Genomic DNA, 12,663 nt, shown 5'->3' with positions numbered 1-12,663 from the left:
TTCAGTAACAGCAACACGGCATAGCTCACGATAAGGGAAGGCTAAGCAAGCTCCACCCCAACTGTATGTCAGACTTCCTCAAGTCTTCTAGAAGGGGTAGAAACATCAAGTTGACACGTGAGTTTGTCTTGTCGGGAAATATCGAACTAATGAGTCGTAATATGAATGCTCTTGCATGCCATAATACGGTTAAATCATCAGCCTGATGTGGAATATCTACATACTCATCAACTAGCCACGATAATTTTAGTGTATGTCCTCGGATCATTTCTGGGGGTGGTCTAGCTCCCAATAATGTCTCACAAACTTCTGGCCAGTCGGCTCGTGACATTCGATTCTGAGACCCATGTCTAACAAGCCGGAAATAATGCTGACATCCTGAAGAGTGATTGTGCACTCACCAATTGGCATCATAAACGTATGGGTTTCCAGTCGCCATCGCTCAACAAAGGCACTGATCAGGTGCCAATCAAGAGAAAAAAAACCCTAGTCTAGATATACTAATAAATCCAGAATCGCGAAGATGAGGAACAATTCGGTCATCAATGTCAGTATGTAATATTAGCCCCTGCCTCCTGCATGTAACCACTTCATGCTCAACTGTACCATTCCAAAACCCTTGAGCGGTGTTGTGGCTGGAGTCGAAGAAGCTCTTTATCAATTGGACCAGGCACAATGTAATCTCTTCTTTCTTGTTGTGTAGTCATACCTATTTAGTATTACAAAATATACATTTTCAATGGATCTTTTGATAGGTAAAACAATGCACATATGTTTCTTGTACATTAATTAATACACGAATAGTAACAAAAACATATAATGAAGGAATTAAATTATATAAATAAACATAGTCAATACATTACTTAAAAGTACAATATTGTTGAGTACATCATCAAAACATATAAATATACATGAACAACACATATAAATATTAGAACTAATTAGGTCACCCTGACTATTTGATTCACAGGACATGATCTAATTAGCTCATCATAAAGGTCTTTGTCCAATGTGTAGTTGATTTTAGGTAACATGGGCTTCAACAGAGTATGTTTGTTACTATCACGAATTTTTATACCACTTGACCGACACATTGTCCGCGTAGCGACCCAACTAGCATATTCTTTTGCGAATCCCTTAATTAGCAGTAAATATGATGGGGTACGGTTAGCTTCTAATTTTTGCCATACGCGGTCAAGTATACCCTTGTCGTAGATACAGCTAAAAGCTGACCTTAAAGCCAAATATCTAGGTTTATCTGTTAATAGCTCTCCTTCCCATATGATTTGTTGAATAAGCCCGTTGACCCTTATCATATGCTTAACAATACAGAGTAGGTAATTCCCTGTAGTTGAGGGTGTTACTTCCATTGGTAGATTAATCAAATTCTTAATTAGACCATGTACCCTTGCTCTTTGTTGTTGATTGACAATCCTTTTTGGAGTGCGCATTATACGAGCCATTATATTATCTACGACATAAACAAAATGGAGCACAAATAAATATATGAGAATCACATGATAATGCAAACATTATGGGAGATAATGTACTTGATAATAATACATGTTACATTTACACATAAAATTAAAATATAAAAATAAATACATTCCACAACAATTTATAATAATGATACATATTAACATAATTAAGTTATGTTGTTCCTTCGCATGTGACAACTTTTTTTTGTGTGTCCTTGTACATGACATAGCGAACAATGATTTACACTCCAATCCATTTCATTCTTCTTCCTTGACGAAATTGGTCGTCCTTTAGACCTTTTCTGGGTTGGGTCAGGTAGAAGAACTGGATAATTATCTGTTGGCCAATCATCAGGATGTCCAAGAGCATGAAACTGCCACTCATAGCACTTAAGTGTTTGCTCCAATGTGTAATAAATTGAAACGTATTGCTCATAATTAATTGACATTGCTTGGCATGCGGCAATCACATGAGAACATGGAATGCATATTTCTTCAAACTTCTTGCATGTGCATTTCCTTTCATCAAGTTTGACCACATGCTTCGTTTCAGATCTTCCCTTCCAAACTTCAAATTCACCACAATCGCGGTTAAAGATTCGGACATTATATGAGTTTGCTTCATTTAAATTGTCAAGTAATATTTGACGACATGCTGGTGTAAATTTGAAGCCCATTTGCAGTTGCTCACGGAGGGTCGTGCGGCGTGTGTCAAAATAATTAACACACTGGAAAAATATTTTTTCTACCATTGCAGTTATGGGTAAAGCACGGATCCCTTTGAGTATTCCATTAACAGACTCAACAGTATTAGTTGTCATGGAGCCATAACGTTTCCCTCCATCATGAGAACGTGTCCATTTTTCCAAAGGTATCTTTGTAGCCCATTCAAATGTATCAGGATGCTCATTCTTGATTGTGTTCATGGCCTCATAATTTTTTTTTTTTTTCCAATTGTTGTGCTGTAAAAATAAAAAAGCCATGTTATTTGTTGGATACACATGTCAACTTTATATTTAGATTACAGTAACAATAACTAGTCAACTTAGAAAACTAACCTGCCTTTCGGAGAGCTTCTTTCATATTAGTATTCTTAAACTTTGTGTTGTAATTGCTGATGATATGTCTTAAGCAGTATCGATGATGCCCAGCAGGAGGCTGCCACCAATCTTGATTCATTGCCTTTTTTATGGCAATATGTCTATCTGATATAACACATATTCCATTACGATCTGTCACAAACACCCTCAAACAAGACATAAACCAATCCCAGTTCCTTGTATTTTCACTGTCGACTATTGCCCACGCAATTGGGAAAATATGGTTATTACCATCAAGTGTTGTTGCACAAAATAAACATCCTTTGTACTTTCCATATAAAAAAGTTGAGTCTATGAATATAACCGGTCGACAGTTCTTGAATCCTTCTATTGTTTGTTTATATGCCCAAAACATTCTATCGAAAACCCGATAAGCAGGATCTAATCTATTATTAACAAAAAAAGGATCATCTTCAATCAAGAACATACTTTCAGGGTTCTGTTTGCACAAAGCAATCTTAAATTGTCGCAACCTTCTGTAAGATTCGTCCCAATCACCAAAGATCTTAATAATTGCATCGTGCCTAGCCTTCCAGGTCTTTCGATAACTTGGCATATATCCAATCTTATCTTTTATTTCAGACTGTAACGCTCCTATCTTCACATTGGGTTGTTCACGTACAATGGCGAGAATGAAATCAGATATAAATTTGCTATCCAATTGCTTATGATCTTGTGACAGTGATGGATTAACACATGTATGTGGTCCATTATATCGCGTAATTTTCCATATATCACTTCCTTTCCCTCGTGAGGCACGCAATCTCCACTTACAATTGCTCGTTGTGTCTTTGCACCTGATGGCATATGTTCTATTCTTTGTCTCCTCATTACAAAACTCATGGTGCCTATGTAAATGATATTCTTTGGCAGCTTTTTGGACATCCTCTCTAGATGAGAATATCATTCCTAATTCAAACTCTTTTAATGGATCCCACATTGAACTACACTGTGGTGTTGACCATGGATCAACCGTTAGCAATGAAAAATCTATTTCACTATAAGGCGGAGGAGGGACAAGCGGCATTATTGGGTTTGCAACATGAGTATTATAGTAAAAAGGCAAATCTACTACTAACTCATTATGATGACCACCATCCTCATTCATGTCCCAGTCATCACTATCAATCCATTCTTCATCAGATTCCGCATCATCCTCATCATCATCAGGACAATAATCATTGCTAGCGCATTCAAAATCATCCGTACACTTACGTGCTTTAGTGTAACAACTATTTGATGGGCCCGCTTCATCAACAACATTTGCAGATGGTCGAAAAATTTCAATATATAATTCAATCGATGACATACCTCCAATTTCATCAATGAAATTAAACATAATATTCACATCGTCATCATTTGCCAAACCCATGCAATCCCATTTAAATGAGCCATTTTTTTCAATGGGTTGTCTGAATAAGATTTTCGATATAAATTCATGTCCACCTTTAAGATTAATTCCACGGACAATTTTCATTCCTAAAGTACCAAAATCCATACGTTTACCAATAGTAATGACGGTTGATGAACCCCCATAATATTCATAGCCTTCATCATTCATAATGATTTCTCCATCCCAATATAAAGTAGCAAAACTTGGAATTGACATTTCTGATAAAATAAAAATCGCAACAACTATCAGCATAAACGGTCTGGTTGACAATAGGTTTTACATTGTACATTACTAATTTTTCTATTTTTTTAATTTTAATTAATAAAATAAATTAATATTTTATTTCTACTAATTATATTTTAATTAAATATGCAATGATTTCGACAAATTTTTATGTTACTCTTGTTTTAATTTTTTAATCATATTTTAATAATATTAATTTTTTTAAATAATTACATATTAATTGTTATATTGAGTTTCGCCAATTTTTTTTATTTTACTATTTTTTATTTCTTCCATATTATCTAAATCATATAATTTTATAATTTATTTTTATTAATTACATTTTAATTAAAATGCTACTTATTTTTTTTTGGCAATTTTTTATATTACTAACTTTTCATTTTTTAATAATATTTTATATAAATTTATATTTTATTTTTATTACATCCTTTTCTATAATATATTATGAACACAATTTTCTATTAATAAAGAAATTATTTTCAACAACATTTTACATTACTAATTTTTCTATTCTTTTAATTTTAATTAATAAAATAAATTAATATTTTATTTCTAATAATTACATTTTAATTAAAATGCTACTTATTTTTTTTGGCAATTTTTTATATTACTAATTTCTCATTTTTTATTAATATTTTATATAAGTTTATATTTTATTTTTATTACATCCTTTTCTATAATATATTATGAACTCAATTTTCTATTAATAAAGAAATTATTTTCAACAACATTTTACATTACTAATTTTTCTATTCTTTTAATTTTAATTAATAAAATAAATTAATATTTTATTTCTAATAATTACATTTTAATTAAAATGCTACTTATTTTTTTTGGCAATTTTTTATATTACTAATTTCTCATTTTTTATTAATATTTTATATAAATTTATATTTTATTTTTATTACATCATTTTCTATAATATATTATGAACTCAATTTTCTATTAATTTTTCCCTTTCTTCTATAACTTTTATTAATTTTTAAAAACTTAAACTATTATTTTATTTTATACTAATATTCTATGTTCAACTTATTAAACTATTATATTGTGAGATACAAAAATTATTTTAGTTAATATAAAATTTATTTTGTAACATAATTTACATTTATAATTTTTATTTTCTCTTTCCTAACATTTTCTTAATACTACAAATTTATATTATTTTTCTTTACCTTCTTTACTATTATACACTAAAAATATAATTTTTTGTATTATTTTTCCCAATAACTTATACTCATTTTATCAGTATTATGCTATTACTATATATATATATATCAACTTGCTCACAAACATACCAACATGCATGCATAAAAAAAATATATATATTATTTTCAGCATAATAATTACATTAACACTCAAGCATTTTATATATTGCATGTTAAAACTTGTAATGAAAATTTATTTCTTAAGGAATATTACATTATTTTCACAATAATAAACATTATTATCACCTAAGCATTTCATATATTACATGTTAAAAATTATTAAACAGTCAAAATACATACCTTAATATAATTTTTTTTCAAATTTCTTCTTTCTTTCTTTGTGATCTACCACTGCAACTGCAACTGTCTCTTCTGCTTCTTGCTCCACCCGAGCTGCTCCACCAAAATGAGACAATGGATGAGGGAATGAACGAGCGAGGGAGACAATGGACGAGGAATGAATGAGCGAGGGCTTGAGGGCGAAATGGAAACCGTAAATGAGAGCGCAGGGAGAGAGAGTAGCGGTAGAAATGGGGAGTGGATGAACACGGGACGCTAATAAAAATAGCGTCCCCCTTCACTAAAGATTCGCTGCACAGATTGGACTTGCGCCAGGCTTGGGAGGAGGCTGCACGCCAGGCTTGGGAGGAGGAGTGGATGAACACGGGACGCTAATAAAAATAGCGTCCCACTACTGAAGATTCGCTGCACAGATTGGAGGAGGTTGCATGCCATGCCCAAAGATGCTAATTATATTAGCGTCCGGAGGTACAAGATGCTAATATAATTAGCATCCGGAGCAGATGGGACGAGATGGGACGTAATAGGACGTGGCTCATTCCGGACGCTATTCAAAATAGCGTCCGAGCTTCGGGTGCTATTATGAATACGTCCCTTGTTCAGACGCTATTTTGAACAGCGTCCCATGCGCTGACCACTGCAACCCGCCCCCTCTTCGTAATTTTTTGAGGTGTTAGCCTGTTTTGGTATTTTTCGTTTCTGAGATACCTTAATACGGTCATTCGCCCGTCTCAGAGTACCTGCAAACCAGAACATTAAATTCGAACCATGTCAGTTGTTGATTAATCATTAGTGTATTTCTTGATTGAATTAGCTCTTTATTCCATATTATGAAGTAAATGTCTATAAGTGGACACATTAGCAAATTTGCACCTGTGCTGTTGAATAGAAAGTATCTTCCTCTTGTGTCTTGGAGGATGAAAGGGAAAGGAGGAGTTCCTTTAACAAAAATACAAGTGAAATAAATTTTCTGAAAGGCATAAATTAAATATTCTAGACAGTATTATAAGCTACTCACTCGGGATCAAGGTACCCAGGAGTACCAACAACATCTGTTGATATGTGAGTGCCACCTTCAACTAGGAAAGGTCTGGACAGTCCAAAATCAGCTAGTTTGGCTTGGAATTTATCATTCAACAAGATGTTTGCAGTCTTCACGTCCCTATGTACAATTGCTGGTTTGCACCCATTGTGGAGATACTCCAATCCTACACATATAAAAAAATCTACATTTACGAGTTTGCTAATGGCTGTAAACTATTACTAGTACATAGAAAGCCGTGCAAATTATCTCTGCTAACCTTTTGCTGCATCAACTGCTATTTGAAGTCTCCTCTCCCAACTCAACACATTTGTGCTCATTTCTACATTCACGCCAAAGTTGTGCCTCAAATTTCTATTGGGAATAGAAAATATGTGATGCCAGTTATAAAAATTGTATCAACTGTAAAAATTGCAGTAAAAATTTTAGGCCTAAAATTTTAGGCCATGGGCTTGCAATTTGACAAAAATGATTGCAGTAAAAATTGCATTTGCTAATGAAATCTAAGAGAACCGTTATTGCAGAACCTAAAAGAACTGTCTATGGTATGCTGACACAACAGTAGCAGCAGTTTATAGCATGTTTAGATTTATAATAAAGTCATCCGAAAAATATGTTTAATATAAATGAACCTGATAGGTGCATTTCTAAATCTCTCCTGGCCAAATACTCATAATGAGGCCCGAGTTGGCACCTTCATTGCAGAAACCAACAAGGATTGTCAAGTTTCTGTGATGAACTGTCAAAAGAAGTTTAAGCTGTATTCAGAAACCATACAACCATTTTTTAGTACATGCAAGATAAAAAAAGAACTCAGAACATATTCAAACGAAATGCCAGTGGTACCCTGGACTGATAACGGGGAGAGCATTTTCACAGCTACTTCAGTGCCATCTAAGTAGCCACGGCAAACTGTTCCAAATCCTCCCTTGCCGAGAACCCTCTCAAAGTTGTTCGTAATATTCAGAATCTCAGAGTATGTGAAGTCTCGATTTTTTTGGCTCTAGTAGCACACATAGATTGTTGGTTTTGGCATCTTCTTTCCCAGTTAGTGAAACTGTAACACCCTTCACCCGTCTACAGTGATGCCGAGCAAGGTATACTACATTCAGTGCGGATGTCGTGTCCTTTGTTAATTTTTAAACTTTATAGAAAATATGTGGTAATATTTTTTTTATCACAATTTATCTCTGTGGAAACCCAGGCAGAGCCTGCTCTATTTTATTGGCATCTGGCGGGTTCCAATAGTTACCTGTCAAAAACAATTTCATATCATATATGTTCTATTCATCTTGTCATATAACATATCGTATCATATCTGTTCTGTCACGACCCAACCTATGGGCCGGACCGGCACTAGGACCTGGGCCAGCCTAAAGCCCCCGAGGCCCGTAGTAAGCCTAACTGTTCATTTACCCAATTCTAAGGCCCATTGGGCCCAAATTCAAGAAAACAAACGGACAGAGTCCGGCCATAAAATGGACTTTCCAACGGGGAGTTTTCGACTCACCCGACCTGTAAACACAATAAACAATCCATTGGGGAGCTCAGCTCACCCTCCACATACTCATCAACATAATAATAAATGGGAGCTCAGCTCCCTCATCAAATTCATCAAAACAGACTTAAAATATTAAGTTTACAGGTCCAACATGATAATAATATTACAGACTAAATTCAAATAATTACTGCTAACACATGCGGAAATTCTAGGAGTAAATAAAATTACACAAATATCGATAAACAACCTGCGAAGTATAAAAGCAGGTTAACCCAGAATAAAATATCCTCCTGCGGCCTGTAAAAATTTTTGAACAGGAGTGAGCGTTCGACTCAGAGAGTAAAATATCAATTTTAACCATAATCTCTATAACTATCTAAAACTAATGCACCCTGTAAAGTGAAATGCAACATCAGCAATAAATTCACATCATAGCATCAAAAAGGTAATTTGGAGCACTCACACACCCTGTAGCATCAATCATAATATATTGGGAGCCGATCCCTATACACTCTCTTAAATCCAACTCGGTGCCAGAAGAACTCAAGCGGACTTTCGCTTAATAAACCAAATCGAGGGTCCCAGCAAGAACTCAAGCCGTGACTACCCCTCAAGGAACGTCCCAAGAAAGAACTCAAGCCGTGACTACCCTGGCCCTATCCATAGTCCACACCTCCTCACACGCACGCCATCGCACGCACTCTGCTCCAAATTACCACATCAACACTCATGGCAAATTATCAGTTATGACTGCAACAGAATTCGTGACTAGAGTTTATCTTCATAAATAGATGCATATAAGTGATGCATGGGCATGTTGAACATATAATAATATCGAAATTACAATTAAAATTTATATTTTACTCACTAAGTTGACGACAAATTATCGTGGGCGGGCGGAGGAAGAAGGCTGTCCCCTCACCGACAATTACATTACATCTATTTAATAAATTTGACTCGATACAAACAAAGAAAAGATCAAGTCGTCCTAAGTCGTCGAAAATCCGTGAGTCTCCCTATACCTAGGACCTACCCAACCCGCAAAAGGGCAAAAACGCACTTCTATATTCACAATCCATATATCAATAGTTCAATCATATCACACAGCCCTCTCCGCCCATCAAATCAATCATCCATCACAATACGCAAAATTTCAATTTAGTCCTTATTATTGATCATTTTTGCAAAACCGCCAAACAAGCTCTAAAAATTATAAAACTTTGCCTCATGGTCCTTAGCAATATTACTAAGCTATTGCAAAAAGAATCGTAATTTTCTAAGCTACCACGAATATTTTATGGATTTTTAATCCTATTTAAGCACTAGAAAATTACGAAAAAAACAAGGTTCGGGTTTACCTTTGCTGATTCCGACTTCGGGAACGCGCTCGGGACGTCTGACAATGGGGGGCTAGCCAAAACCTCGGTCCAATTCGGAGACTTTTCCGGTAACGGGTCTGTCTGGCCCGAAATTTGCAGACCTGGTCAACTGTCGAATTTCCGTGAATCGAGGATACCTACACGAAGCCCATAACACGGGGGTTAGTACATAAATTTTTCAGAATTTTCTAAGCTCATTTAATGGTCGAAAATACACTGCGAAGTTCCGTGGACCCACCGAAAAACGGTGTCGGAAAAATTCGAAATTTATGTCGTTGCGAAGCTCTCGACGAATGGAGCGTGCTGGTGGCCTCGGTTTCCTTGTGGGATTCACGGTTTCCGAGAAATCTAGCCCAAAAGTCGAAATGGGCTAAAATCTTCCCGAGCAAAAATCGGACAATCCGCTCGATGGATTTCGGCGTTCTTGGTGTCTATGGAAAGCTCTCGCCGAGTAGATGATTCTAAACACAAGACCCGGTCCAATCGGTGGTCGGATCGGCCGGATTTGGCCGGGGAAGCTGGAGCGGCGCGCGCGTGCGCAGGGGGCGTTCAGCGCTGCGTTCGGCCACGTTCGGGCCGTACGGCCATTGGCTGGTACGGCGCCAGTCTTTGGCTGGCTTGGCCGGTGGTGGAGAGGAGAGAGAAACGAGAGAGAGAAGAGGGGATGGAGCGTCGCGCGGAGGAAGAAAAAGAGAAGAGACGGTCCGATTCGACCGTCCGATCCTGTCGATTCGATTCGGCTAGTTCGATTCAGGACACAAAATTTTGAATTTTTACTCTGCCTCGGGACCGAAAACGAGGTCCAAAAATTCTGAAAAAATTCCATAAAACTCAGAAAAATACGTAGACTCCAAATATATTTTTAGTTTTGCCACGTGGTCTTCAAATTAATTTTTAAAAATCATCAAAGTTTATATTTTCGGAAAATCGAACCCAATTTTTAAAATCCGAAAAATCTCAAAAAAATTCCTAAAATTCAAATAAAATTAAAATACCAAAAATACTCATAAATAATAAAATTTTGGGGTGTTACATTCTCCCCCCCTTACAGAAAATTCGTCCTCGAATTTTTACACAAGGCAGAATAAAGCACATGATTATACATTGAACAAATAAGGGTACTTGCTATGCATGTCCTGCTCGACTCCAGTGCACTCTTCCACCGACTGACTCCTCCACAAAACCTTAACCATAGGGATCTGTTTTGATCTCAGCTGTCTCACTTGGTAGTCCACTATGGCTACAGGCTGCTCCTCAAATGTCAAATTTTCTTTTAGCTCTATCACATCCGGCTGCAGTACATGAGAAGGATCGGGAATGTATTTCCTGAGCATGGAGATGTGAAACACGGGATGAACGTGAGAGAGGTTGGGTGGTAGCTCCAACCGGTAGGCAACTGCTCCTACTCTATCCGTAACCTCAAAAGGTCCAATATACCGAGGTGCCAACTTGCCCTTCTTTCCAAATCTCATGACTCCCTTCATTGGAGAAACCTTCAGGAATACATAGTCGCCCACTGCAAACTCCACATCCCTCCGTTTGGGGTCTGCATAACTCTTCTCTGTCACGAAAGTCGTCTTGATCGTTCCCTGATTAAAGGAACTACCTCTGAAGTGTACTGCACTAGGTCTACATCATGCACCTTCGCTTCCCCCATTTCTGTCCAACACAGAGGAGACCTACACTTTCTTCCATATAGTGCCTCATAGGGTGCCATCCCTATGCTGGAGTGATAACTGTTGTTATAGGCAAACTCCACTAAAGCTAGCTGCTCATCCCATTGACCTCCAAAATCCAAGACACTCATGCGAAGCATGTCTTCCAGTGTTTGGATTGTCCTTTCGGACTGTCCGTCTGTCTGAGGGTGGAAGGCCGTACTGAAGTTCAACTGTGTGCCAAGTGCCTCCTGCAACTTTCTCCAAAACCGAGAAGTGAACTGGGGCCCTCTGTCAGATATTATGGAAGCCGGAACTCCATGCAATCTGACTATTTCTCGAATGTAGAGCCGGGCATACTGTGCCACAGAATATGTAGTCTTCACAGGTAAGAAGTGAGCTGATTTGGTCAAGCGGTCTACAATTACCCATATCGAATCATATCCTCGCGTGGTACGAGGCAACCCAGTCACAAAATCCATAGTGATCATTTCCCACTTCCATTCTGGGATAGGGAGCTCTTGCAGCTTCCCTGACGGTCTCTGGTGTTCAAACTTCACCTTCTGACAAGTCAAGCACTTGGACACAAAGTCTGCAATGTCTCTCTTCATGCCATTCCACCAATAGCTATCTTTCACATCATGGTACATCTTGGTGGAACCTGGGTGGACACTGTACAGTGTATAGTGTGCCTCTCGCATGATTTCATTCCTGAGATTGTCCACATCGGGCACACATATCCTAGAACCTTGCACTAGGGCGCCATCATTGGCAAACCCAAACTCACCACCTTCACCTTGCTGTACTCTTTCTATGATCTTCATCAATTGTTGGTCTCTGTGCTGGGAAACTCTAACTCTGTCCCTCAAGTCTGGCCTCACTGAAAAGTGAGCCAACAATACCCCCTCATCTGAAAGATCTAGGATTAAACCTTGATCCATCAACTCATGTACCTCCTGAATCAATGGTCTCTTCTCTACTGAAATGTGCGCCAAACTGCCAGAAGATTTTCTGCTCAAGGCATCTGCTACAACATTGGCCTTCCCAGGGTGGTACTGGATGGTGCAATCATAGTCTTTCAGAAGCTCCATCCATCTCCTCTGTCTCAAGTTTAAGTCCCTCTGTTGGAAGATGTACTTTAAACTCTTGTGGTCGGTGTATATCTCGCACACTTCGCCATATAGGTAGTGTCTCCAGATTTTCAGTGCAAAGATTACAGCTGCCATTTCCAAATCATGGGTGGGGTAGTTCTGCTCATGTCTCTTCAGCTGCCTTGAAGCATAAGCCACTACCTTTCCATTTTGCATCAAGACACACCCTAGGCCAACTCTGGAGGCGTCACAATACACGGTGTATCCTTCACC

At 37.4% G+C, this 12,663-nt stretch overlaps 2 protein-coding genes across 2 annotated transcripts; both read right to left on the bottom strand.

The window, feature by feature from the left end:
- Positions 1-2,531: 2,531 nt before the first annotated feature.
- LOC110654889 (uncharacterized) lies at positions 2,532-4,187 on the bottom strand. The gene has a single exon (XM_058128376.1). It carries the CDS (start codon positions 4,185-4,187, stop codon positions 2,532-2,534), a length of 1,656 nt encoding a protein of 551 aa, XP_057984359.1.
- A 2,549-nt stretch (positions 4,188-6,736) lies between these two features.
- Positions 6,737-7,518, bottom strand: LOC131169265 (putative leucine-rich repeat receptor-like serine/threonine-protein kinase At2g19230). Its single transcript, XM_058128370.1, has 3 exons — positions 7,397-7,518; positions 7,024-7,086; positions 6,737-6,930 (listed from the first exon to the last, which is right to left on the bottom strand). The coding sequence occupies exons 1-3, from the start codon at positions 7,407-7,409 to the stop codon at positions 6,737-6,739; spliced, it is 270 nt and encodes an 89-aa protein (XP_057984353.1). The 5' UTR covers positions 7,410-7,518.
- Positions 7,519-12,663: the final 5,145 nt, after the last annotated feature.

Source organism: Hevea brasiliensis, chromosome 1 (genome assembly GCF_030052815.1).
Source record: "Hevea brasiliensis isolate MT/VB/25A 57/8 chromosome 1, ASM3005281v1, whole genome shotgun sequence".
Classification (NCBI taxonomy): domain Eukaryota; kingdom Viridiplantae; phylum Streptophyta; class Magnoliopsida; order Malpighiales; family Euphorbiaceae; genus Hevea; species Hevea brasiliensis.
Note: the sequence above shows the minus strand (reverse complement) of the source record. Positions and strands in the feature narration are given on the sequence as shown.